This window comes from Microcaecilia unicolor, chromosome 3 (genome assembly GCF_901765095.1).
Source record: "Microcaecilia unicolor chromosome 3, aMicUni1.1, whole genome shotgun sequence".
NCBI classification, from domain to species: Eukaryota; Metazoa; Chordata; class Amphibia; order Gymnophiona; family Siphonopidae; genus Microcaecilia; species Microcaecilia unicolor.
In genome coordinates, this window is record NC_044033.1 from 212,958,834 (window position 1) to 212,985,867 (window position 27,034).

The 27,034-nt window shown below is 43.1% G+C and overlaps 3 protein-coding genes across 6 annotated transcripts in view; 1 reads left to right on the forward strand and 2 right to left on the reverse strand.

Moving 5' to 3' along the window:
* The window catches only part of CCHCR1 (coiled-coil alpha-helical rod protein 1), a 52,532-nt gene extending 51,631 nt beyond the window's left edge, over positions 1–901 (reverse strand). For 3 of the 4 annotated variants that reach the window (XR_003941522.1, XM_030197413.1, XM_030197415.1), the window contains exon 1: positions 158–325. The gene's annotated coding sequence lies outside the window, so the exon portion shown is untranslated. Of the gene's footprint in view, positions 1–157; positions 326–543 lie in introns of those variants that run through there. The other variant, XM_030197414.1, reaches the window with a different exon arrangement.
* Positions 902–1,894: 993 nt separating this feature from the next.
* TCF19 (transcription factor 19) lies at positions 1,895–8,442 on the forward strand. The gene is made up of 3 exons (XM_030197426.1): positions 1,895–2,494; positions 4,995–5,736; positions 6,985–8,442. The coding sequence occupies exons 1-3, from the start codon at positions 2,215–2,217 to the stop codon at positions 7,211–7,213; spliced, it is 1,251 nt and encodes a 416-aa protein (XP_030053286.1). The 5' UTR covers positions 1,895–2,214; the 3' UTR covers positions 7,214–8,442.
* Positions 8,443–13,516: 5,074 nt separating this feature from the next.
* Positions 13,517–27,034, reverse strand: part of POU5F1 (POU class 5 homeobox 1) — a 40,493-nt gene continuing 26,975 nt past the window's right edge. Inside the window, exons 2-5 of the mRNA XM_030195343.1 lie at positions 20,207–20,321; positions 17,323–17,453; positions 16,701–16,862; positions 13,517–14,431 (exon numbers count right to left, since the gene is read on the reverse strand). Coding sequence (XP_030051203.1) covers positions 14,171–14,431; positions 16,701–16,862; positions 17,323–17,448 — 549 coding nt within the window. The 5' untranslated portion in view covers positions 17,449–17,453; positions 20,207–20,321 and the 3' untranslated portion in view covers positions 13,517–14,170. The remainder of the gene's footprint in view (positions 14,432–16,700; positions 16,863–17,322; positions 17,454–20,206; positions 20,322–27,034) is intronic.

Sequence of the window (27,034 nt, forward strand, 5' to 3'; positions counted from 1 at the left end):
CATCAAAATATGGTTTGTGGACAACCTCCAGGAACTTATATAAATTCATTTTTAAAATCCATCTGCGCTAAAAGCATCCATCACGTCCCTGCTACAAATTCCACAGCTTGATTGTGTATTGTGATTGGGTGTAAAAAAAAATAAAAAATATATATACTTTCTCCGATATGTTATAGGTTAAGCAGCCATACTCCAACAAAAGATATCTTCTGGCACTTATGCTGTGTGCTACTATAAATTGCCTATGCCTTCATACAAGATATTAAAAAAAAAAACTTCTAAACACCCATGTTATATAGGCTCAGCCACCCAACTTTCATACTGTCGGAAGTGGGCCTGACATGACCGAGCTGCGCACGCAGCTACAATCCGAATCCGCGCGGGCCCAGAGCCCGGCAACTCCGTCTCATAGCAACAGCCGTCAACTTCCACACGCCTACCCAGCATTCCCTCTCACCGCGTGCGCCTGCAGCCCAAGGAGGTCATCAAACCTCCTTGGCAGCCTGCAGCCTGCACACGCCCCCTGCCGTCAAAGTGTAATACCTTCGCCTCTCACCGCCGCCGACAGGGAATGCGCATGCGCCCCCTAGCTTGGCGGGAGAAGATGGAGAAGGGGTGGTTGGGAAGGGAGGAAGAAGCCAAGAAGGCGGACAAAGATTGGCTGCCTCCAACTGGTTTTGTATGACGTCACCGCCTATCCACCTTTTGGCGCCAAGATTCAAAGCCCTCCTTCGCTGACACACAGTTCTGGGAGTGTGCTGTGTACCCGCGGGGCCTGGTCGCACTAATATGACCGCAGCGCTCCTGTGAGGAAGATAAATAAAGGTTTATCTTCCGCCTCTCGACAGGTGGGTTGTCACGGCGGCCCTGATATCCGTACTGTAAGCACGTAGGCGTCTGCTAAGTGTCTTTCCTGTGCGAGAGGACGCGCGTGCGCCCCCCCCCCCCAGTAGTAGTCGGCGCATCAGTTGCTCCATGCAGTAGAGGGAGGGTGAGAGGTGCGCGCGCTCGCTGGCTCGCGGACCACCACTGGTAGCCACGTCCCTGCCTCTCGACGGGTGCCTGTGAAGGTTACTGGAGGAAAAGGGGGAGGAGCCACTTCGCGCGTGTCGTGTGCCGTGTGGGATAGAACTGTTGGTTGCGCCTGCTCGGAGGCTCGTGCGCAGCAGCGCAGGCAGCAGCACACGCACACTCTATCCCTGATGCAGGCCAGGCAGGAAAGGGGGAGGGGAGCGGCCCAGCCTGTGGTTTAATCCGCTTCAGAGAGGGGAGCGTCAGGTTTTTCTTCCCCCTGATAACCAGCATAGACCTTCTCAGGTATTGCTATCCTGCTCTCCCATATAGGGATGCTCTGGGGGTAGGTGTATTGGAGACCCACGTGGCCCGGTTTGGTTTGAAGGGTTAACCTGGGAAGTTAGACGCAGGGGTTTGCTAAAGGGGGTGCGTAGGTTTGTTTTCCTAGTCTGGGTTTGGATTTTAGACTTAAGTGCTTGTCTTTCTAAATCTGAGCACAAGGAGGTATTCTGGTACCCCCCCCCCCCCCCGGGGTTGGTCTAGATCTGAACCCTATCGAGGAAAAAGAGCTCTTTAGTTTGTTGCACACACATCTAGGGAGACAAGTGAGGCCTACTTTGGTCTAGTATGATTTGATAACGTTCTTCCATATATTCATTTGTATAGCAATATTATCTCTCAGGTAATTTCACGTGCATGATACAGATGGGCTAGGTAGTAGACAAGAGCAAGGGTGCTCAAGCATTGCTTGGGTGGGGGGGGGGTGGTACTTAAGATATTACTGTCAGCTGGACCTGTAGCTTGCTTCTAACCAATCTCTGTTACATTGCCGTCCTTTATTTCTTAAATACATAGTGTGCCCGAATATAATTCACCTTGAGCTATTACTTAAAAGGTAAGAGTTAGTTCCATGTTTTATTTTGTTTGATTTCTATTGATAACCTTAAGTGGACTAACACGGCTACCACACTCCTCTACTTAAGATAGAAAAGCAAATCACCCCACAAAATGTGAAGAAACAAGTTGGTTCCTCTTCCTTCTAGGCCTTTTTGTGGTGGTCTTTGAGTGGCTCTTTGCTGGTGAACCCCTAGCAACTTATTTAATGCTAGTTTGATGGTGTTTTTAAACTTAAGAAGAAAAATAGGGTTTTAATATAATTTGTTGAAGGGGACAGTGTGTCTCCTAAGACTCTTACACGCCATGCTGTCAGAAGTGCAACCCTGCTTCCAGCTTCTGAGGATGGGGCTAGTGGGCACTCCTGGCTCAGCAAGCCCAGTCTCCCAAGATCTGTACACCTTCCGGCCAGAGACCCCACACTGTGTCTTCCGCTTGGGACGGCGGCCTGATGTCTGCGATGTAGTGCTGGTTTCAGAGAGAAACCCGGACTTAATCTCCCAGGTCCATGCAGAGATCCATGCAGAGAGGGAGGAGAGTGGCAGCGGAGACTGGAGAGTTTACATCGTAGACTGCAGCACTCATGGTAAGAACAACCTTTCTGTTTTCCTAGTCTTTTCCCTTGCAAAAGAATTAAGATCTGTTTGGGCTGGGTCTCTTATGCTATGTGAAGGAGGCCAGGCTTAGGCCATGATCCTGCATGCTATGTTAAAGGTCTTGACTCTGGTTTTGAATATTTTTTCAAATCTAAGCACCTAACCTTTTACTTTTCAGGAAATCTAGACTGCCCCAGTTTGACTACCCCTACTTGTCTGACTGTACATTTGTCCTTTAGATTGTAAGCTCTTTGAGCAGGGACTGTCTTTCTATGTTAAATTGTATAGCGCTGCGTAACCCTAGTAGCGCTTTAGAAATGTTAAATAGTAGTAGTAGTAGTACTTGGCACAGTAGGAGTTTCCCTGTCCAGAAGGGAAACTATGTTCTAAAATGTGCTCGCTGTAGTGGGAAAAATAATGTATATTAACATACATCATTTCACATTAGCCTTACTGTTGGTGAGGCTTATTTACTAAACACACATGTTAATTGCCAAGTGAGCATTAACATGTTGCATGCACATTAGTGAGACTAGCCATACGTGTTGTACCCAAGGCAGTGGTAGGTTAATTGACTTTTCAAAGGTCACAAGGAATGCATGTTGGTTAGATTCTTGGTATACTGCCTTTCTATGATGCAACCAAGGCGGTTTCCGTATTACCTACAGGTATTTTCTCTGTACCTGGGGCAATAGAGTGGGTTAAGTGAGTTTCCCACAGTCACAAGAATGTCAGTGAGAGAAGACCAGCTTTGCCTTGAGCTGTGATCAGTGTAAGGTATTGTAACATGGAAGTATAAGTCAAGTGGATTTTAGCAGGACCTATATATATGTATTTCAGGTGGGTTTCTTTTAAATTATAGTTGGAGATGATGTGTTTTGAGCACAGATTAATAAATAATGGGGCCAGTGTTTAGTGGCAAGAAATCCCATTTAAAAGTTGTCTGGATAATTTTAAGTGGATTTTCAACCGGCTAGTGTGTCTTAAGTTGAAACTGTGTGGTTGAACTGTACAAATAACTTACCCAATTAACTTTACAAGTTTAGTTGAGATAGTGCTGATCCTCTGCCCTAGGCAGCTAACCTATGCCAGTTTCCCCATACCTCCAAAGCCCTCCCACTTTTATCCTCATAGGTGACTAGCCAAAAGTTACATATCTGCCAGCCCCAGAATTTTCATATACAATTGTGTGGTTAGTTCTGAAATTAACTACACAAATCATTCCCAATATATCGGGGAAATATTCAGAATCTTGTGGATTCTTTGCTTCAGGTGTCAGCATTAGCAGAGCCAACTGACTCCCTGTGCTTCAGATATAGGGGCCATGTTTACTAAGGTGCCCTAGCGGTTTTAGTGCATGCTAAAAATTAGCACGTCCCAACCGTGTAGACGCCATAGTAATATGAGCATCTACACAGCCCGCACTAAAAATGCTAATGTACCTGTAACGCAGCTTATTAAACAGGGCCCATCATAATCTTTAGCTCTGAAACTGTATTTGAGTTTGGGTGGGGCGGTGAGGGATCACTTTCTTATTGTGCCCTTGTTGGAGTCTGGATGGAACGATTTATTTGCAGTGTTTCTTCATACAAAATATCAAAATTTTTATTTTTTTTTTATGAGAGCAAAGAAAAATAATAGCATACTCTGTTGCACCTTTTCAAATCAGTAACTCACATCCTCCGTTAGTTCTCCTTCAAACGCTTGAGAACAACCCTGGGTTTTGGAACTGAAGTTTCTTTTTTAAATGTATCATCTTAAGATTTTCTGGTAGTGTATTTCATTGTGTTGGTGCCAAGTACTAAAAGGATTGGCATGTGTGTTCCATCCTAGCATTAATCATCATTATTACGCAGTTCAAACAGTTATGTTGCAAAAATACTGCATGGACCAAAAATGATCTTTTTTATTGCAAACTCTAAGCTTCTGATCCAGCCAGACACTGGATGAACGGGTTTTGTCAGCTGCCTGGCTTCCTTGTTACTACATGTCTTGCCAGGATGTTTTGTACTACTTGGCATAACTATGAGTCTTTGCGGTTTGTGCAGTCTGTAAACTTTACAGTGGATGTGTCATCCTTTCCCCTCCCAGGGACACACCTCTGCTGGATAAACAGGAATCTGCCTTGTCCCTTATCCCTACCTTATAGCTAGACCTCGCTGGGGTGTCAACTGAGCAGCTGAGGACCAGAAGCTGTGATGGTGAGACTGATAGGACCCTTGTTCCATAATCTCACAGTTTAGTGCCAGAAGCACTGAGCTCTGTGACACCTGCAAATACAAGCTCCAATCCCACCCTACCTCTAGCTCTCACTTTAATAGCCTTGAAATAACAAAGGAGGGTTGACACAGAGCTAGGGTCAAATCCCTTCACTGCCAATAACTAATTGTACAACAATGTTCTCAGTGGTAGTAAAATCTTTACCCAGTGGATGAATTTTTTTCTCTGTCTCCACACTTTAATATCTTGCTTTTAACTTCTCTCCCTTAGGCACTTATGTTAACGATGTCCGTGTCCATCGTAGCATACGAGTGGAGCTGTCGGACAGCGATATGGTGATTTTTGGCCACAAAGAGGTTGAGAAGATCCCTGAGGGAGCACCAACCCTGCAGCAGCAGGAAGAGCCAGAGTTCTACTTCATGTTCCAGAAGGTTCGGCTTTGCCCACGGGACTTTGACGCCATCACTACACCTAAAACTCTGAGCTCCGGTGGTGGTACTGTCGGAGGCAGCTGCTTCAAACCCGTACCATTTACAGACAGGCGCACAAAGGATTTCACCAAGTTCCCTTCAGGGGCTACTCTGATACTCAACTCTATTGGTAGTATCAGCAAACTGAAGCCACAGCCACTGACTTTCTCTCGCACCTGGAGGGAAGCTCCTCACTCAGAGGGTGAAGAGGCAGTAGAATCTCCCCGGTCTACCCCACCGCTGCCTAAAAGGGACACAATGAACCAGAAAGCGGCTGTTGTGGCACATAGCCGGCGCAAATCGGCACACACAGTTTTGCCAGAGCTGGAGGATGAAGTCCAGGGACTGGAGGAGCCAGCAGCGCAAAGGAGGAAGAGGCTCTGCAGGTCGGAATCTGAAGTGGAGCTGGTACACTGCCACCGGATGCCAGGGCCTGGGGCTCGTGGGGGAGTGAGTGGCTACAAAAGGAGGCTAGGGGATGGCAGGAGGAATGAGCAGCACAGAGAGGGAACAGCACAAGCTCTGCAAGTGACGCCTGGCCGGTGAGTAGATGACAAAGGAGAGAGAAAGCTTTAACATGTGAATAATTTATAGGAATCTTCTTCATGTTAAGCCGATGGCTGGAAATGAATGGTTGTCCAGGGTTTCTTTCACACAGTCCCCTGACTACTAAACAGGCCAAGGTTAGAAATAATGAGAATATTTACACTCTGAAATGCCAGGGTGTTTGCACTTTTGTTTGACCCATGCTTGTTTCTGTAGGGTGTTGTCTGATTTGACTGTTCAGAATGGATGTATTGCATCTGAAAAGTGGTGTGTTTCTTTTTTTTTTTCAAAAGCTTATACTTCAAGAAATCTGTTTATCTGTAACAGGATTGCCCAGGAAATGTCCTGTTGGATTCCTCTGCTGTCTATCAGCTATGCCAGGTGGAGAGAGACTGAAAGCTGATTGCTTTCAGCACCCTTTGACTCTTAGAAACTGAGCTGCATGATGTCTGAACTCTGTGTTCTTGCAAGATTTGAGGGAAAACAGGATGGGAATTTCAGACACTTTGGAAAGTCAGCTTCTGGCACCATGCAGCTATGGCAGTAACTAGAGTGGAAGAGTGGAAATTGATATTTTGGCTTGCTTGCAGACTCGGTGATGGGCTGGCTGGAGAGTGATGGGAAGGGCTGCAGCTATTGAGTGGGAAATAATGAGATGGAGAATGGCTGGATGTGTTTGTAAAATGAGACATTCTGGATTGCTGGGGAGGGGGGGACAGTAAGGGGGTGTAAAATAAAGGAGGTTACAGAAAGGATTGACTTGTAAAGAACAGAATTTGGTTAGAGATAACCTATTCCCCATTTCCTTCAGTATGTCTGAACTTCCTTCTCCACTCACCATATTTGAAATCCTTTTTTCAAAGCAGCCCAAAATAATTTATGCAGCTAAACAAAGTTGAGAGATCTAGTTTACATCCTAAGGTTTATTATTATGATAACTGTAGAAAGTTAGGCTCTTTTTAATATTCTAAAGATTGTTCTCTGGTCCCTCTGAGTGAGGAGAAAATTTCATTTGAGGGACCACTATGCAAAAGTTGGACAATCATGGCCTAGAAATTGTCACCAACCTTTGTCATTAATTCAGTTCTGCTCTTGCTTCTTGCAACTTTTTCTCGGTAATTCCTTTCTTCTTTTTCCTCTTAAGCCCCCTTTTCCTTCTGTAGTTTCCGTATTTGGTAACTGGTGTTCCTGTGTCTGCTGCCCTTGATCCAGAGTTATACTTTTGTCTTCTCTGGCCCTTACAGGAAGCGCCGTGGCCGTCCACGAAAGCACCCCCTGCGTGAGACCTGCCAGGTCTTCTCTCAAACTCTCTTTGCGGCAGAGCCCTGTGCAGCTGATAGATGCCGCCTTCCCCAAGATGACACTGTGGCCTGGGTGCAGTGCGATGACTGTGACTCCTGGTATCATGTAGCATGTGTGGGCTGCAGCTACAGTGCTGTCCAGAATTCAGACTTTCGCTGTGGCTGCACGTAACCACAACCGCCACACGAGATTTTTCTGAGACCTGCGTTGTGAGGAATGAGCCTCGGCCCCAGAGAAGAGCTGGGAGTGAATTCTATTCTTACAGCTTCAGTGGGGTGGGTGTTTTTGTTTTGTTTTTGTTTTACAGCTCCAGTGCTCTTTCTGGACCTATTGAACCCCCACTTGTTTTGCACAACTGTGACCTCCAGTGAGGGCTGACTCTGAGCCGTACTTGAAATAAATATGTCCTCTTGAGATTCAGAACTGTTATAATAAGAATACACAGAGCTGGCTGAAGAAGATGGTAATTTTTAAGACAGTGATTCAACATGGAGGCGTGTAAATCTAAGTAAGGACCAGGAAAACAAACTCCTGCTCTCCTGGAGGTGAGGAGAAAACATAAAAAGGTCAATGCTGTCTTTTCTTCATCTGGCGCTTTCATTAGGGTGTTCTTAATGCGTAGAGAAATTTCTAGTGGACCAAAAAAAAGCAATTGCTGTTTCTTACCTCTCCTACTGCGACTGGGTGATCTGTTATAAGCTGTGGCACTGCCTCATGGACTAAAATTTTGGAGAATGGACGAACTGCGCTTTGTACTCTCTCAGAATGCCTAGAAGGAAGCCTGGTTTTAACAAATAAAAATAAAAAATTCTACAAGTCAAGCTAACACTGCCTGTGCCCATACTGTGGATACTCTGTGCTTCTCAAAAGCCAAAAGGAAACCTTTCCAACTTGAAGTTGATGCCTAGACTTGACTCTTGATTTGTAATATGGAGGTGTGAAAATATGAATCCATTCCTTTTATGTGTTCTGTGATTCTGGTACTAAACATAAGTTTGTCTCAGTTACTTGCTTAGTAGGCTGCTGCCCCCCTCCCAAAACCATTGTGCTTTTGTTTTTTCATAGTGCATTTATTGTCCTTTGAGACTTTTGAGTATGATGTCATAATCTGATGTGAAGTTTCTTTATTTTTCTGAGAGATGGCTCCTACATCTGTGTAAAGCATTTAACAACTACAGGCCTGTGTATGTATTGAAATATAGTGCAGAATATTACTGCACAATAAGAAATTAGTTTAAAAAGATATACCAAGCAGGGCCAAATCTATATATTTAATTTCTACAGGATGGAAGTGGAATCAGAGGTCTGAGAGTGTTTTGTTTTTCTCTTTTGTGGTTAAATCCTTTAGCTTGTCATCATGGATCAGTGCAATTTTACTTTTTTTTTTTTTTTTTTTTATAGAAAATTAGATTATGCTCACTAGCTAATTTTGAATACTAATCCTAACACATGGTTACAGAAAAATGCTGTTCATCTGTGCTCCAGTGTCACTTTATGATAACTGAATGTAACCTACAACTGGATTTGAGCTTGGTGCCCTGGAGCCAGCTGCATGCACAAAATAGCACTCAAAGGCCTTACTTATGCACAAGGAAATCAGCTGCAAAAAATACACCCTCAGCTTTGCTCCAGTGTCACTCTGCGGTAACTTGAGTTTAAGCTGCAACTGCTGCGTGTGCACATAGCCAGTATCCAAAGAGATGAGAGAAGGGGGTGTGGTTCACACTACTAAAAGATTGGAAGCCAGCCTACCATGCTTCCTTGGCTTATATTGGCTCAGGGTTTTCTGATTTGAAGGTTTAAAAATAAAAGAAGCAATAAAGCTTTTTCTATTTAAAGCAAAAGATTTTGATTTTATTTCTTATCTTTTAGAACTGGAGAGCATGGTTCTTGTTTTTCTTCATGGCACAAAGAATTGGGCTCAGAGGGTGAATCCTCTCATTTCTAAGGGCTCAAACATTCATTTCCTCTATAACTCTTCCCCAGAAACTAGTAAAACTACAGTGAGTTTGGCCTTGCATTGCTAACACCTCCAAAGGTGTTATGTGCTTGTTCACCTCTTTCAATATGTTGAAATAAAGTCAGTCCACAAGCTGTAAAGTGATGCCCAGGTTCCTCCAGTGTAGTAATGTTGAGAGTCTCACCAGTGCTGGCCTTGGTCTAGGGCAGGGTTGGGCAACCACAGTCCTTAAGGACCATGACCCAGTTGGATTTTCAAGATTTCCATAATATACATTTTTTTTGTGTGTGTGTTTTTTAATGTACTGCTTCCATTGCATTGCAGATCAACGTTATGTATGTGGGATAAACACAAAGGAATCCTGTTTAGAAGGAATGGATCTATGGAATCAGTGGAGATTGGGTGGCGATGCCAGTATTTGGAGAGTAAAGCCAGTGCAGGGCGGACTTCTACGGTCTGTGCTCTGATCGTGATTGAATAGATATGGAGGGGCTGAAGTGTAAATTTTAAGGGGCTTCGACGTTATCTTCACAACTTAGTACAAGAACAGTGCTGGGCAGACTCTGACAGCCTGTGCCCTGAGAAAGGCAAGGGCAAATCAAACTCAGGTATACATATAAAGTATTACATACCATGTAAAATGAGTTTATCTTGTTGGGCAGACTGGATGGACCGTACAGGTCTTTATCTGCCATCATCTCTCTATATAAAACGCACCTCCAACATTCTGAAGCCTCCACAAGTCCCAACATTCTAAATGCATGGTGGTGAAACCAGGAATTCGCCCATGAGTGTTGGCCCCCCCCCCCCCCCCCCCCCACGTAAACATCATGATGTCGAGGGCGGAGCAATGACACTCAGCCAATCGCATCGCGAACCCGTTACTAAGCGACAGAACATGACATAAGACACATCGCGGAACAATGAAAACCAGCAGCAACAGTTGCTACGCGACGTCAACAGCAATGCTAAAAGGACCATATAGATCTCTGCTCTCCACACAAACAGCGGACACGGAGGGCATATGAGGGAAGGAAAAAAACCAGCACATACACACACACTCTCACTCTTAACTGGCTATAATGAGCAACTGACCTGTCACTATCACAGGGACTGCTAGCACCTCTCTCTCACTCACACACACATACACACGGGACACAGAGGGGATGGAAGACAAGGAACGAATCGTTGGATATGGAGGGGGCAGCAGGGGAGATAAGGCAAGAACTGCCTCAAATGTTTGTGCTGTGCTATGTACAATTATAATGCTGTCTCTTCATTTAGACCCTACCCTTTCACATTCACTTTCACACACACACACGCACCCACACACATATACACACTCTCTCACACAGACACACAAACAGGCCTCAAATGGTTCAGCTGTCCTATGTAAAATTTCACTGCTGTCTCTTCATTTTCACCCTACCTGTGCACACTCTCTTTCACACAGAGAGACACACACACACACACACACTTACTCTGTGTCACACACACAGACACACATACATATACACACTCTCACTCTCTCTATAGCCTTGCTAGCGCCCATTTCATTTGTTATGAAACGGGCCTTTTTTACTAGTTTTACTATATATTATGGAAATCTTGAAAACCTGACTGGGTTGTGGTCCCTGAGGATCATGGTTGACTCCCCCACCCCCACCCGCCTAGGTGCTAAGTGCTCTGCCTAGTACTGTACAACATACAAGTTTTATTCCCAAGTTGGTGTACTGTTTGCTTCGTTGGCATGGGGATGCCTTGAGGCCCATGCGTTGCAGAGCTCTAGAAGGTAGCCTTCCTCTAGGGCCCTATTCAGGACTGACAATATAGTTGGAATTAGGGCTGCCTCCTGCAGCTATTATTCACAAGTAGAAGGAAATCAAAGGTCTTGCCTACATCTTATTTTCACACTTTTCTTTCTGTGTCATGTCTGGTACACTTGGAGTGCTGCTGCTTGGTTTGGTGTCCCAGCCACAGGTCCAATAACTGTATTGCCCCTAGGAAGCACAGTCTTGGAGGCTGCAGTGCCAGTTATTGAGTGATGCTGCAGTTTTTTGAGATCATACGGGTCTCACCTTTAAATAAATGACCTGTATGTGCCAGGGTTATGGAGTCGGCACACTAATCCTCTGACTCCTACTGATATTAGCTTTTAATTTTTTTTAATGGATATGAAGTACTGGTAAATATAACTTATTTACAACGACTTTAGATCCAGAACAAAGATATATAGATATATGTGTGTATATGTTTTTTGGGGTTTTTTTTAAGTTGGAAGCTACCATCGGTAACATTTTACCAACTCTAGCTTGACTCCACTCAAAATTGCTGCTGAGTCTGACTGCACAGCCCTGGTATGTGTTCTGGAAAGCTCCTTCATATAAGCATCTTTGGATAATATCCTTGTTTGTGTGGACATAGGTCTGTTACAGCCTTGCATGTTACTTATGAGAGACAGGGCCACAGTAGAAGAGCTGTAGACAGAGGTTTGTAAAGTGGAGCTCAGGATGCCATGGGTTCACAGAATGAAGACTGCTGTCCTTCCCTTTCTCCATTGTGAGCTCTGCCTTGGTGTGGCATTCACTATGGGGTTTGCAAGTCGGTGAATGTTCACAGGCTCTGCCCCCTCCTCTTCTATGGGCTTTTGTTAGTACTTTGCATAGGTTTCCAGTCTAGGGATATGCAGGGCTGCAGTGTCGGAGTTGGCAGCGATTTTGGATGGAGCTGAGTCGGTACAAATGTACTGATTCCAGCTTCAAAGTTAAAAAATATATATATATATTTATATATATAATATATGGTAATTATTTTGTGATCATTGTTATACGTTGGTCTCTTGTAATTTTTTTTTTTGGGGGGGGGGGGGGGGGGGTGGAATATACATCTCTGATTTTATACTTTTGTGTGTGCATATATATATAAAATATATATTTGTCCTGGATCTGAAGTACTGTACTGGTGAATATGTTTTATATTTACTAGTATTTTGGATCCAGAACAAAAAAAATTAAAGTCTAATATCAGTAGCAGTTGGAGTTGAAGGTTTGGTGTACAGACTTGGCAGTCCTGGAGGTATGTGAGCACACACTAAGAAACAGGCTCTTGTTCTGTCCACTACTGTTGCCTTCTTGCTTTGGCTAGGAGTGGAGAGGAAATAAATAGATGAGGAACCAAATAGCAGTGATTAGATGGCAAAACACTAGTAATTCAGAACCAAAGCCTGTCCTGGGCAGACTTCTACGATCTATGCCCTGATCATGGCTGGACAGATTCAGCTTCAGTAGTTGGAGGCCAGGGCCATGCAGACTTCTATGGTCTGTTCCCTGATCATGGCTGGACAGATTTGGATGGGCTGGAGTGGGGCTTCGATGACAACTTCAGTAGTTGGAGAACAAGGCCAAAAGCTAAGCAGACTTCTATGCCCTGTGCCCTGAAAATAACAAGGATAAATTAAGATCAAGTATGCATATGTAGTGTTGCATCATACCTTATGCTATGATTTTATTTTATTGGGCCGACTGGATGGACTGTATGAGTTTTTGTTTTTTTATCTGCTGTCATGTACTATGTTAGGGAGGGGAGTGGGGATTTGGGGCCATGTGTATTTGAGTGTTAAAATTAGGTCATATTCTATAAATGTTTGGGCGCTACTGCTAACTGTTTTGATTTCCTCAACGACCTACTCTACCCTCCAGCCTGTCCCTAGACATTTAGGGCTGGATCTTCAAAGCGATTTAACTGCCTAGAAACAGCTTGTGTATGCTTATCCGTTGATCTTAGATGCCAAGTAAGCGGTTAGTGCCGCTGAATATCGCCACAGACCGCTGAAGAAAAAGCTGATTGTTTTGTGGGGGTGGGGTTGGTACTGTATGGTTAAATGCTGATATTTAGCACTTAACTACCTAAGTTAACCGGACCAATTGGACCATATCGACCTGACTTTTCTCTTCATGCAGTGGTTAATTGCTAGCCAGCTGCTTTAACCTGAATATTCAATGCTGATGCCTAGCTGTGGCCAGGTTTTGAATATGTGCTTTAACGTTATTCCTAATTTTCCCATGTGCCTTGCCTCTCCCTAGCCAGTCACAACAAGGATGTTTGATGAACAAGAAACGGCAGCAGCGTGCTTGGCCCATTATCTGGTCTGAAACCTCAGTTCTTGTTTGCCTATCAATTATATTGTTTTGGGTGTACTGAGATTGCTGCTGCTTTGTGGAGAATGAAAACCACCTTGGGTGGCCTGGCTTCAGCTTTATGATATCACGCTGTGGCCTGCTCATGAAACCTCCTTGAGTCACAATCCCCTGTGGGGTCTGATTAAATTAGGAGTACCTGTTTCTTTAAAGAAAAAAGCACATTCCAAATTCTGAAGTCCCTTTTACCATATTAACATCTATGTCAGAAGCTTAAGGAGGTCGGGGGAAAACCCACAAATATAGTGAAGATATAGTAGACATAACACTTAATGGATGTTTATTTTTAAATCAGTCTAAATGAAAGCAGACCACAAGTCTAAATTTTGAAACTGTCACACTTCCAAGGAATAGTGGCGTCATATGTAAAATGTAACATCCATGTAACCCTTATTTTCAAAAGAGAGAGGTACAGTCACCTAAAGGGTGTTATGGCACTCAAGAGCATTAGAGACCCAGATCTATCAGCTAAGGCTAAGGGGTGTCATAAGGTGGAGAGAGAGACACATATCACTTGAGGGGCATCCAAGCAGAAAGAGACATAGCTGGAGCAGGTGTGGATCACAACCAAGCTTGAGCACTGGTGGGGAATCCTAGCGCTGACAGCAACAAACTTACACAAAACTTATGTTGCTTGAAGAGGACACAAAACACCCAGATATAAGACACCATGATGGGAGCCTGACTAATGAAACAATAAGATATTTCTCTCTCCAAGATGCTGACTGATAGGTGGGCTCTTTCCCTGTTCTGTGGTCAGCAACGTATTTCATACATATGTATATATTTAAAGTAAATATGCAGGTCTAAGTAAAACAAACATGAACAAAACCAATCCTTCTGCTTCTTTCTTTGTGGGCTTCTCCCTAGCAGGCCCGTACACCGTCTACTTCAAGCTGTAACTCAGGACAGCTAAAAAACAGGGAAAGTGCAGTGTTCCAGCATTCACCTTTTTGTGGTGGCAGAAGTGTTTTAGGTGGAGCTCATGGCTCTGTCTGCAGGTATTGATCCCTCATGGAACTGGGAGGTGTACAGAGTGGGGAAGGGGGGCCCAGGATAGCCCTGTGCAGGTGGGGCAACAAGCCCTGGCTGCAGTGGAGCGGCCCCTGAAAGGGGCTGAGGGATTGTGGGGTACTGGCTGCCACTACCGCTGCTGCTGTCGCAATCTTCCTGGGGTGGACAAAGGTTGCGTTTTCCTTTCTGACGCCGGTTGCAGAACCAGACTCGGACAACCTGAGGAACAGAAAAGTGGATAGAAAGGGTGAGAGCAATGAAAAATAAAGTGGGGGTGGAACATTTCATAAGGTGGTATGGGCAGGGTGTTTCAATAAAATTCCTCTCCCCCTCAAAGCAATTCTAAACTTCTTGTGGTGAGTAACACCACCAACCTACCTGCATCTGTCCTGATTAATGGCATTCTTTACCAATTTTTTATATTTTTGTTATTTACATATAAACGGCTTTGATCTGTGTTTTAGAAAAAGCGATATAGCAAATATTTATAATAAACAGAAGGAAAAGACAAATTGCATTGTTTTCCCAAAGTTTATATATGTATATATATATATATATGTCTGTGTGTGTGTACAGTGGGGGAAATAAGTATTTGATCCCTTGCTGATTTTGTAAGTTTGCCCACTGACAAAGACATGAGCAGCCCATAATTGAAGGGTAGGTTATTGGTAACAGTGAGAGATAGCACATCACAAATTAAATCCGGAAAATCACATTGTGGAAGTATATGAATTTATTTGCATTCTGCAGAGGGAAATAAGTATTTGATCCCCCACCAACCAGTAAGAGATCTGGCCCCTACAGACCAGGTAGATGCTCCAAATCAACTCGTTACCTGCATGACAGACAGCTGTCGGCAATGGTCACCTGTATGAAAGACACCTGTCCACAGACTCAGTGAATCAGTCAGACTCTAACCTCTACAAAATGGCCAAGAGCAAGGAGCTGTCTAAGGATGTCAGGGACAAGATCATACACCTGCACAAGGCTGGAATGGGCTACAAAACCATCAGTAAGACGCTGGGCGAGAAGGAGACAACTGTTGGTGCCATAGTAAGAAAATGGAAGAAGTACAAAATGACTGTCAATCGACAAAGATCTGGGGCTCCACGCAAAATCTCACCTCGTGGGGTATCCTTGATCATGAGGAAGGTTAGAAATCAGCCTACAACTACAAGGGGGGAACTTGTCAATGATCTCAAGGCAGCTGGGACCACTGTCACCACGAAAACCATTGGTAACACATTACGACATAACGGATTGCAATCCTGCAGTGCCCGCAAGGTCCCCCTGCTCCGGAAGGCACATGTGACGGCCCGTCTGAAGTTTGCCAGTGAACACCTGGATGATGCCGAGAGTGATTGGGAGAAGGTGCTGTGGTCAGATGAGACAAAAATTGAGCTCTTTGGCATGAACTCAACTCGCCGTGTTTGGAGGAAGAGAAATGCTGCCTATGACCCAAAGAACACCGTCCCCACTGTCAAGCATGGAGGTGGAAATGTTATGTTTTGGGGGTGTTTCTCTGCTAAGGGCACAGGACTACTTCACCGCATCAATGGGAGAATGGATGGGGCCATGTACCGTACAATTCTGAGTGACAACCTCCTTCCCTCCGCCAGGGCCTTAAAAATGGGTCGTGGCTGGGTCTTCCAGCACGACAATGACCCAACACATACAGCCAAGGCAACAAAGGAGTGGCTCAGGAAGAAGCACATTAGGGTCATGGAGTGGCCTAGCCAGTCACCAGACCTTAATCCCATTGAAAACTTATGGAGGGAGCTGAAGCTGCGAGTTGCCAAGCGACAGCCCAGAACTCTTAATGATTTAGAGATGATCTGCAAAGAGGAGTGGACCAAAATTCCTCCTGACATGTGTGCAAACCTCATCATCAACTACAGAAGACGTCTGACCGCTGTGCTTGCCAACAAGGGTTTTGCCACCAAGTATTAGGTCTTGTTTGCCAGAGGGATTAAATACTTATTTCCCTCTGCAGAATGCAAATAAATTCATATACTTTCCACAATGTGATTTTCCGGATTTAATTTGTGATGTGCTATCTCTCACTGTTACCAATAACCTACCCTTCAATTATGGGCTGCTCATGTCTTTGTCAGTGGGCAAACTTACAAAATCAGCAAGGGATCAAATACTTATTTCCCCCACTGTGTATATATATATATATATCTGCAAACAGGTTTGCATCACTTCTTTAAATTCACCCTAGGTGGAGGAAAAGTCCTATAGCATTTTTTTCCCCCACTGCTCTGTCCTATTACAGGATTTGGGTTGGGGTTTTTTTTTCTTTTAAATTTCTGGAATTTTTCCTTTTCAAAAAGTGTAAGATATAAACATGCATTGGAATCTGAAGCATAGGCTGTGTTCTTTCTGCCTTGGAGAAGCTCTGAAATTAATTATACTTTTTTTGTTATTGGGGAGAACAGTCATTACAACTATACCTTTAGGTATTTAAAATAGGTCTGCTACTTACATCTTTCTCCAGGCTGAGCTCACCAGCGATGTGAGCGATCTCCACCAGGTTAGGTCTTGGGCATTTAAGAAAGAAATATTCCAGCATCCCTTTGACATTATTTTCAATGCTGGTTCTTCGCCGTTTCTTTGCTTGCTGGAGAACATTCTCCATATTACAAAGCTGCAAGGGGTGGGGGACAGAGAACAGAAGGAAAAAGTCAGGAGCAGCTCCTGATCCAAGGAATTTTACTGAAATAAAACTGGTAAATTGCAACACATCTTCCTCTTATATTTCCATACTTCAGTAACTGGATTATTATTTAACCAAAAGACATGAGATGGCAGAACAAAGACCTGCTGCATGTGGCCATCAGATGGAGGGAACCACAATGCAGACTCATTCGTACAAAGAGATGGAAACAGGGTTAGAACTGAGGCACAGCAAGATAAAGGGATTCACCTGAGGTCACACAGACTGTTGTAGAACCAAGAATTAGAAGTGGATACAGGAAGACAAAGTGAGACAGCATAAGGTTGCACATACATAGTAAATGAGAGAACTAGGTTCTGAAATGAGATACTAAAATATCGAATGCATCTCCCAGAGGTCATGCACACAGTAACAGAGCCAGGCCTAGTACCTCCTGCAAATTTTCATTGGCATCAGCATCATTCAACCAGCGCTGTAGCAGCGGTTTCAGTTTGCACATGTTCTTGAAGCTTAGCTGCAGGGCCTCGAAGCGGCAGATGGTGGTCTGGCTAAACATTTTCCCTGCAAGGAGAGGAACCAGTCAAGGACTGCAGAACCAAGCTGGGGCTGCCAGGAAGCCAAAAAAAGGAACAGGCCAGGAGAGAAAACAAAACCCCCAACAAACCCTCCCCACAGTTATCCTGTATTAAGAAGCGGTTACAAAAACTGCAGAGCCTGAGTTTTCAGGAGCCAAGGCACCCTGCGCATGGTCACGGAGTATGTTTAGAAGTGTCCTAGGGAGCTATTTTTATTTTTAAGTTCAAAACATTTTATTGAATTTTTATAACGAACAAAATTCAACTGAGGAGAACTATATAAAATATCAATAAAAGAATCATTGATGAGAGAAATTTCAAGGGGTTTCCAAATCTTACAAATGATATCAATGGGTTTTTTTTTTCTGCAGCCTTTCGTTTGTATTTATCCATAAGACAACTTGTATGCCACCAAAAGATATCATTCTGAGTTGTGGCAGTCTTCCAACAACTAAGAATCATTTGGATTGCAAGTGCAATTAATGTGTCAAATAAACATGATTGTGTATCATCTAGTTGTACAGAAGGATATGCTGAATGTAGGATGATGCTGGATAGCAAAATTGAATTGTTGATTTTCAATAATGTTTTGGATCGTTGACCATTTTTTTTGCCAGAAAGTATTAACACATGAGCAGTCGAGAGTGCTATTTGTATTTGCTCATGTTCTGGAGGTTGATCAACGTGATGGGCTGCTATACTGCCATCCCCTTATACAGTCAGTATGTAGTGATATGAGAAGTAAATGCCAGCCCTATCAAAGTGCATGATGTGGTTTGGTATGGTGATTCCCCCCTGTACACAAGCAGCAAGCTGGGAACGACTTATGGGGGCTGCCACAAGCATGAGTGTTTCTATGGCAGGTCTTAACACAGATGTCAAGTTACCCGGTTCTAGGCTTGAATTTGTTGTCCTATCTTGGTTCAGAATTTATATTCCACAGCAGTGTGGGATTTGTAGTCTCTGATCCTACCCATTGAAATCAATGCCGCAAGTCTCATAAAGCACCAGGATAGGATGGTCAGAAATCCAGGACTGTCCTAAAATCTCCAGCCTAGAACTGGGTAACTTGGTATCACTATGTTAAGTGCCATGGGTTGCCAGCACTGTGTAATACTAGCAACAGAATGCACTAGTGTAAAAATGCTAGACTTATCAAGCTTTTCCAAGTGCTGTCCGATCAAAACGCCAAAATTGTTTGCATTCATACAAATTTCTCTTCAAGATGGCGCTGAAGAGAAATTTGTATGAATGCAGACAGTTTTGACGTTTTGATTGGACAGCACTTGTTCCTGACAAAGCCTTACAGGGGTGAAACGGTGGCCCCGTAGAACATTTGAAAGTTAAGTGCTGGTTCAATTTTTGTAATTTGGATAAGCTTGATAAGTCTACAATTTTTTTCCACGATTAATGTTTACAGTTTGTTGCACTTTAAATGATTGTACATAAAATGGAGTTTTAGCCCCATGATAGAAACAAAGCACTAGTTTATAAATGAAACCATGTTCTACCAAAGGTTGGAGTCCTTTGGTTTCTGAGGGCTTTTCTGCAATATATAAAAAATATTTCAGCATTGTTTGAATGTTTTACACTAGTGCATTATGTTGCTAGGTATTAGATTAGCTCATTAAGCACTAGCGGATACTGCATTTTTTTGTGTTTTTGTAAGAACTTGCCAACACTGTCCCCAGCCATCATGGAAGCATGGCCCATCAATACTATTTAGTGGTACTCAACCCAGTCCTCAGGACATGCCTAGCCAGTCAGATGTTTGGGATACTCACAACGAAAATGCATGAGATACATTTACATACAATGGTGGTAGTGCATGCAAATCTATCTCATGCATATTCATTGTGGGTATCCTAAAAAACCTGTGCCAGCCTCTCACCTACCAAGTACCAAGTTCTTTGTAGCTTCCTCCTCCTTGCTTTAACAGCGCAGATGCGGAAAGTCTTCCATAACCCTCTCTGCTCCCAGGCTGATGCGCAGGCACAAGCATCAGAGGTCACCTGACCCACTGGCACGTGCATGTGGCGACCTCTCGGCACACAGTGACAGCGAATCAAGAGACAAGTCTTACATGTGTGCACCAGAGTGTTCCAAGTTCCAGCTTCCGTTCCTTCCTTGCCTGCAGCGTTGCGGCTCGAACCCAGAGAGAGACTGAGAGAGTCGACTGGAAATTTTTTTTAAGGTACCATTCTTGCGGGGGGGGGGGGGGGGACTGGGTTACATTCTAGCAGGGACAGGTTAAATTCTTGCGGGGACCAGTGGGGATGGGCAAGGACGGGTTAAATTTCTGTCCCCGTGCACCAGACATAGCATGGAAGCAAAATTGTAAAAATAAGCTGTAGGTGAGATCTTTTGATTTTCTTCCACTCCTTTGTGCTTCAAGGAAATAAAGAGGCCCTTTTAATAATCCTTGGTGTGTGCTAACAAAATTAGTGTGTGCTAAATGCTAAGAAGCTTAGCATTTAGCGTGTGCTAATTTAGTTAGCATTTGCTAAAGCTTTAGTAAAGGGCCCCAAGTGACTTGTCTCCAAGGGTCAGAGACAAAAAAACTGTCTTGGAAAAGAAAGTTCTGCTTTCAAAAGCTTGTCAAAATAATGTATAACTTATTTCATTAAAAAAGATATCACCCTATTTTCTTTTGTTTTGTTTTATTTCTATATATTACCTTTAAAGTGGACTAACATGGCTACCACACTAATTAGAACTCACATCAGATAAACAACCCACCATAGAGAGCCCCCAGCGCCAGACCCACATCTGCCTGGGTGAAACCCAGCGTGATCCTCTTCTGTTTCAGTTCCCTGGCGAACTGCTCTAGTTGAGCTGTGGTGATGGTGGTGTCCTGTGAAAAGAGGATGAAAATATCACAGGAGAGAAACTAAAAAGTTGGTTGAGCCGAAGTGGGAATCACAGAGTTTTGTGCAGCACTTCCAAGCGAACTAGATCCCAGGGTTTTGAAATATTACCCGGTGTCTCTGCACCTTTAAAAATCAGCTTTTCTATTGGAGCAGGGGTTCGCCGGAAACACCTAGCTAGTCAGGTTTTCTGGATATCCACAGTGAATATACATGAGATAAATTTGCATGCACTAGGTCCATTCTATAAATACTAAAAAAAAAATCCCAGGGGAGAGACAACTCAAATATACCACACGAAAAGTCAATCTCAAAAATATGTCTAGGAAAGTAGTATAAACGATGCCTAAAGAGAAGACAAATAGTAAATCTTTATTTATTAAAGGTTTCAATGGAGAGTTTAGTATAGACTGTGTCTGCGGCTGAGCGTAACTTCAGTGAGTCAGGCCGCAAAAGCGGCTCACTTGAAAGCTCTATACTTCATGATATACTCTCCATAAGTAACTCCCTATTTTTAACTTGAGTGCTTTAACCCAATGTGGAATTTAACTCAAAACAGAATGTGATAGTAAATGAATTCTCAATAAGCATCATATACCACCAGGATCCATCTAGTTAAGGGATAAAATATGTTCCCTAAGATCTAAATGAAGTCATAAAACTTACAGCTTCTTTAACAAAAATCAACAGCAAGCATTGGAGGTTGAAAAACAAACAGGTGCAGATTTATCTGAACTTATAACTCTGTCGTTCATTCACTGTGAGTTCCAAATGGCTAGCTCCATTCTATGCAAATCTGTCTCATGCATATTCATAGTTTGTAGCTAGGTGTGCCCCAAGGACTAGGTTGAAAACTCCTGTACTGGAGGAATAGGAGTGGCCAGAAAACTCCAGTGACAGACGCAACCAGGTCTGGTTTTATACCATATCCATTGACTTGGAGTTTGTGTTGCTAAGAATAACAATTAAGTACAAATCCCAGCATGTACTAGGACCTCCTCCCCCCCCCACCCCCCCCCCCCCCCGGTCATCAGAGAAGAAAAGACACTGACATGGTTAGAATCAAATCATAGAAAGTCTTTTTTTTACATGTAGCACTAATTAAGCCATGGAATCTCTTGTCAGAGGATTTGGTTAAGGTTGCCAATATAGCAGAGTCAAAAGAGAACTGGACAAGTTCCTGGAGGAAAAATCCATAAAAATTATTAGCTGGGTAGACTTGGGAGAGCCACTGCTTATCCCTGGAAATCATTTATGAGAAATAGATCTACTTTATGGGGTTTGCCGGCTATTTGCAATCTAGACTGGCCGCGGAAACAGGATGCTGGGCTTGCTGGACCTTGGTCTGACTTGGAGTAGCTTATGTTCTAAAGGTCGGGACAACTGAAAACACAGACTTCTAAGCCATTACTTTTAAAACATATATTTTAGATCTATTTTGTTATTGTGTGGGTGCTCCGGGGGCAGAGTCTGCACTTAACCAGATAAGTGCTAATATTTAACCTTTAACCAGTTATGTTAACTGCACAAATAGCAAGCAACCCTATCTTTGGTTAGTCTACCTTATTTACTTATTTATTTATAAAACTTGTAGCCTGCATCATCTTACAATTTGAGCATATAACAAAAAGACAGTAATAAATATCAACATAAATCACAAATGCAAAACAAAAAATTCAGTTAAATGCTGACTCTGCCCCAGATCACCAACCAGTTTTGTCTTTAGTGGTTAGAGGGAATATTCAGCCACTACATGCCCTCAGAGCCCACTCAGTGGCACTAACAGGACAGTCCTGGGTTTGAACTTATACCCCAAAGCAGTATGGGATATGTAGTATCTGATCCTACCTGTTGAAATCAGTGCTGCAAGTCTCATAATACACCAGGATGGGGGTGGTTAGAAATCCAGGACAGGCTCAATATCCAGGCTGGAATTGGGTAACTTGGCATCTCTAGGTAAATGCCACTAAATATTCCCTTGGGGCATGCTTAGCACCAGTTAACTGAACAAGAGGCTCTCTTACCCAATTAACTGGCTTTCAATATCGACCTATTAGTGTTTAAGATGTATATAAACTGCTTTCCTTATCAGAATGCCCAATCAAAGCCATGTACATAAGTAATGCCATACTGGGAAAAGACCAAAGGTCCATCGAGCCCAGCATCCTGTCCCCGACAGCGGCCAATCCAGGTCAAGGGCACCTGGCACACTACCCAAATGTACAAACATTTTATACAAGTTATTCCCGAAATTGTGGATTTTTCCCAAGTCCATTTAGTAGCGGACTATGGACTTGTCCTTTAGGAAACCGTCCAACCTCTTTTTAAACTCTGCCAAGCTAACTGCCTTCACTACGCTCTCCGGCAACGAATTCCAGAGTTTAATTATGCGTTGGGTGAAGAAATATTTTCTCCTATTTGTTTTAAATTTACTATACTGTTTCATCGCATGCCCCCCCCTAGTCCTAGTATTTTTGGAAAGCGTGAACAGACGCTTCACATCCACCTGTTCCACTCCACTCATTATTTTATATACCTCTATCATGTCTCCCCTCAGCCATCTCTTCTCCAAGCTGAAAAGCCCTAGCCTCCTTAGTCTTTCTTCATAGGGAAGTCATCCCAACCCTGCTTTCATTTTTGTCGCCCTTCGCTGCACCTTTTCCAGTTCTAGTATATCTTTCTTGAGATGTGGTGACCAGAATTGAACACAATACTCAAGGTGCGGTCGCACCATGGAGCGATACAACGGCATTATAACATCTTCACATCTGTTCTCCATACCTTTCCTAATAATACCCAACATTCTATTTGCTTTCCTAGCCGCAGCAGCACACTGAGCAGAAAGTTTCAGTGTATTATCAACGATGACACCCAGATCCCTTTCTTGGTCCGTAACTCCTAATGTGGAACCTTGCATGACGTAGCTATAATTTGGGTTCTTTTTTCCCACATGCATCACCTTGTACTTGTTCACATTAAACATCATCTGCCATTTAGCTGCCCAGTCTCGTAAGGTCCTTGTAATTTTTCACAATCCTCTTGCGAGTTAATGACTTTGAATAACTTTGTGTCATCAGCAAATTTAATTACCTCACTGGTTACTCCCATCTCTAAATCATTTATAAATATATTAAAAAGCAGCAATTATATATCATGGTCATTGTCAGAAGGGAATCATAATTTTTTTTTTGTTACATTTGTACGCTGCGCTTTCCCACTCATGGCATTTCCCACTCATGGCAGGCTCAATGCGGCTTACATATTGTATACAGGTACTTATTTGTACCTGGGGCAATGGAGGGTTAAGTGACTTGCCCAGAGTCACAAGGAGCTGCCTGTGCCTGAAGTGGGAATTGAACTCAGTTCTCCAGGACCAGAGTCTACCACCCTAACCACTAGGCCACTCCTCCACTCCATTTATAATTCCAATTTATTTATTTATTGTAACATTTGTATCCCACATTTTCCCATATATTAGCAGGCTCAATGTGGCTTACAAAATACCGTAAATTTAGTGTTCTAGTTGTAGTCCCTGATACCACCAATTGAAATCAGCATTTCAGGTCCTATAATGTACCAGGACAGGGTTGTCAGAAACCCAGGACTGGCCTAAAATTTCCCTCCAGCAACTGGGTAACTTGTCAGCTCTCCAGCGCTAACCATTAAGCCATTCCATTGGGAACATGCTTGTATGGTCCCCATGCTCACTTACACACTATGGCTGCCTCCATGCCCACAGCCAGGCTCTCCACTTCATCTGCCCTTTCTGGAGATGTGCAATGTGGGGGTGAAGGCCATGAATGAAGTACTGGTGGGGCCAGTGAGTGAGGTCCATGGTAGGAGGTCCATAAATGTATTTTTGCCTAGGGTTCAATAGTGTTTACAGAGCCCTGATGGTATTCTGTTAGCCTCTCCTTGCAGTTCAACAGTTCATAGCAGCCCCACTGACAGAGAAAATGATGGCAGATAAAGACCATATGGCCTACCCAATCTGCCTATCCATGTCATCTACTATCCCTTCCTGTCCCTTAGAGATCCTATGTAGTTCTCCCAAGCTCTGTTGAATTCAGGTACAGTTTTCATTTCCACTGCTTCCACCAGGAGGCCGTGCCACGATTTCACCAGCCTTTTCATGAAGAAAGGTTACTTCTGAGTCTGTCCCTTTTCTCCTTCATCCTTTGCCCCCTCATTCCAGAGCTTCCTTTCAGTTGAAAGAGACTAGCCTCCTGTTCATTTATGCCATGAAGGTATTTAAACATCTCTATCATATCTCCCCCCTCCTGCCTTTCTTCCAAAGTATACATATTGAGATTGGATTTATTGTCTTGATATATTGCCCGGTACGTAAGTTTTAAAGTGGTTTACAATAAAAAGGTAGCAATTAACAATTTTTCTTCACTCAACGTGTAATTAAACTCTGGAATTGGTTGCCAGAGAATGTGGTAAAGGCGGTTAGCTTAGCAGAGTTTTTAAAAGATTTGGACGGCTTCCTAAAGGAAAAGTCCATAGACCATTATTAAATGGACTTGGGGAAAATCTACTATTTCTGGAATAGGCAGTATAAAATGTTTTGTACTTTTTTGGGATCTTGCCAGGTATTTGTGACCAGGATTAGCCACTGTTGGAAACAGGATGCTGGGCTTGATGGACCTTTGGTGTTTCCCAGTATGGCAATACTTATGTACTTATGTAATAAACCTATAATTTACAAAAACAACAACGTACTATTAACAGAAAAAGTTCCATGGCAAGAATCTCAAATAATTAGTGTTATAGTCAATACCTAATTAAAATTAATTTTAAAAAGCCAAGTTTTCAAAACTTTCTGAAACCCGAGGTAGTTGGTAATGCTGCTAACAGTAGCAGGATGTGAATTCCACAACTGAGGTCCCACATAACGAAAAGCTCTCTTTCTAGTGGAAGTCAACTCCATCTCTTGAAGTGAAGGAAGTTGCAATAAACTATGCCATGATGAACGAAGAAATAACTGTTGATGAACTCACTGAAACAAAAGTTCTGAAAGATACTTCGGAGATTGCAAGAAAAGAGCTTTGAAAAACAAGACATAAAGTCTTAAAAACAAGTCTTACTGAAACAGGCAACTAACGAAGACCACTGACCATTTTAGTATTTGATTTGATTTATTAGAACTTGATTAATCACTTTTCCTTGGTGAGATAACAAAGCGATGCACATAATCCATAAGTACAGAAAGTTAAAAGAACAGCAGTGTTTTAAAGGAAAGATAAAAGAGAAGTTAGAGGGTAGGGAAGAGGAGGGTGATAGAGACTGCTGTGCTAATGGATCACGAGAGAGAGAGAGCACGCCGTTTGGATCCAGGCGGATAGAGAAAGCCGTCTGAACTGACTCTATCCCGTTTATATCTTTTTGAAGGTGTGGTCTCCAGAGTTGTACACAATATTCTAAATGAGGTCTCACCATAGTCTTATACGGGGGACATCATCACCTCATAAGTACATAAGTATTGCCATACTGGGACAGACTGAAGGTCCATCAAGCCCAGCATCCTGTTTCTAACATTGGCCAATTCAGGTCACAAGTACCTGGCAAGATCCCAAAAAAGTACAATATATTTTATGTTGCTTATCCTAGAAATAAGCAGTGGATTTTCCCCAAGTCTGTTTTAATAATGGTCTGTGGACTTTTCCTTTAGGAAACCATCCAAACCTTTTTTAAACCCTGCTAAGCTAACTGCTTTTACTACATTCTCTGGCAACAAATTCCAGAGTTTAAATAGATGTTGAGTGAAGAAATATTTTCTCCAATTTGTTTTAAGTTTACTATTTTGTAGCTTTATCGCGTGCCCCCTAGTCCTAGTATTTTTGGAAAGAATAAACAAGCAATTCACGTCTACCCGTTCCACTCCACTCAGTATTTTATAGACCGCTATCGTATGTCCCCTCAGCCATCTTCAAGCTGAAGAGCCCTAGCCACTTCTGCCTTTCCTCATAGGGAAATCCTCCCATCCCTTTATCATTTTTGTCGCCCTTCTCTGTACCTTTTCTAACTCCACTATATCTTTTTTGAGATGCAACAACCAGAATTGAACATAATATTCAAGGTGCGGTTCCACCATGGAGCGATACAAAGGCATAACATCCTAATTTTTGTTTTCCATTCCTTTTCTAATAATACCTAACATTGTATTTGCTTTCTTAGCCGCCGCCGCACACTGAACAGAGGGTTTCAACATATCATCAACACCGCTCCTAGATCCCTTTCCTGTTCGGTGACGCCTAACATGGCCATTTCTCTCCCTATGCACCCAAGCATCCTTCTAGCTTTCACTATCACCTTTTCTACCTGTTTGACCACCTTAAGGTCATCACATATAATCCCACCCAAGTTCTGCTCCTCTTTCCTGCACAAAAGTACTTCACTCCCTAAACTGTGCCACTCCCTCCGTATTTTGTACCCAAATGCATGACTTAAATTTTTTTTAGCATTAAATATTAGCTGTCAAATGCCAGGCCATTCTTCTAAGTTTCTCCTGATGTTATCCACACCATCAAGAGTGTCTGTCTACCCTATTGCAGATTTTTATATCATCCACAAAGAGGCAAATCTTACCAAAGAGTCCATTAGCTGGAGGAGTAGCCTAGTGGTTAGTGCAGCGGACTTTGATCCCAGGGAACTGGGTTCAATTCCCACTGCAGCTCCTTGTGACTGTGGACAAATC

Coding starts and splice junctions, on each gene's coding strand:
- TCF19 (XM_030197426.1), top strand. CDS start 2,215: ATGCTGTCAGAAGTGCAACCCTGCTTCCAGCTTCTGAGGATGGGGCTA. Junction 2,495..4,994: donor CGTAGACTGCAGCACTCATG/GTAAGAACAACC, acceptor TCTCTCCCTTAG/GCACTTATGTTAACGATGTC. Junction 5,737..6,984: donor CTGCAAGTGACGCCTGGCCG/GTGAGTAGATGA, acceptor TGGCCCTTACAG/GAAGCGCCGTGGCCGTCCAC.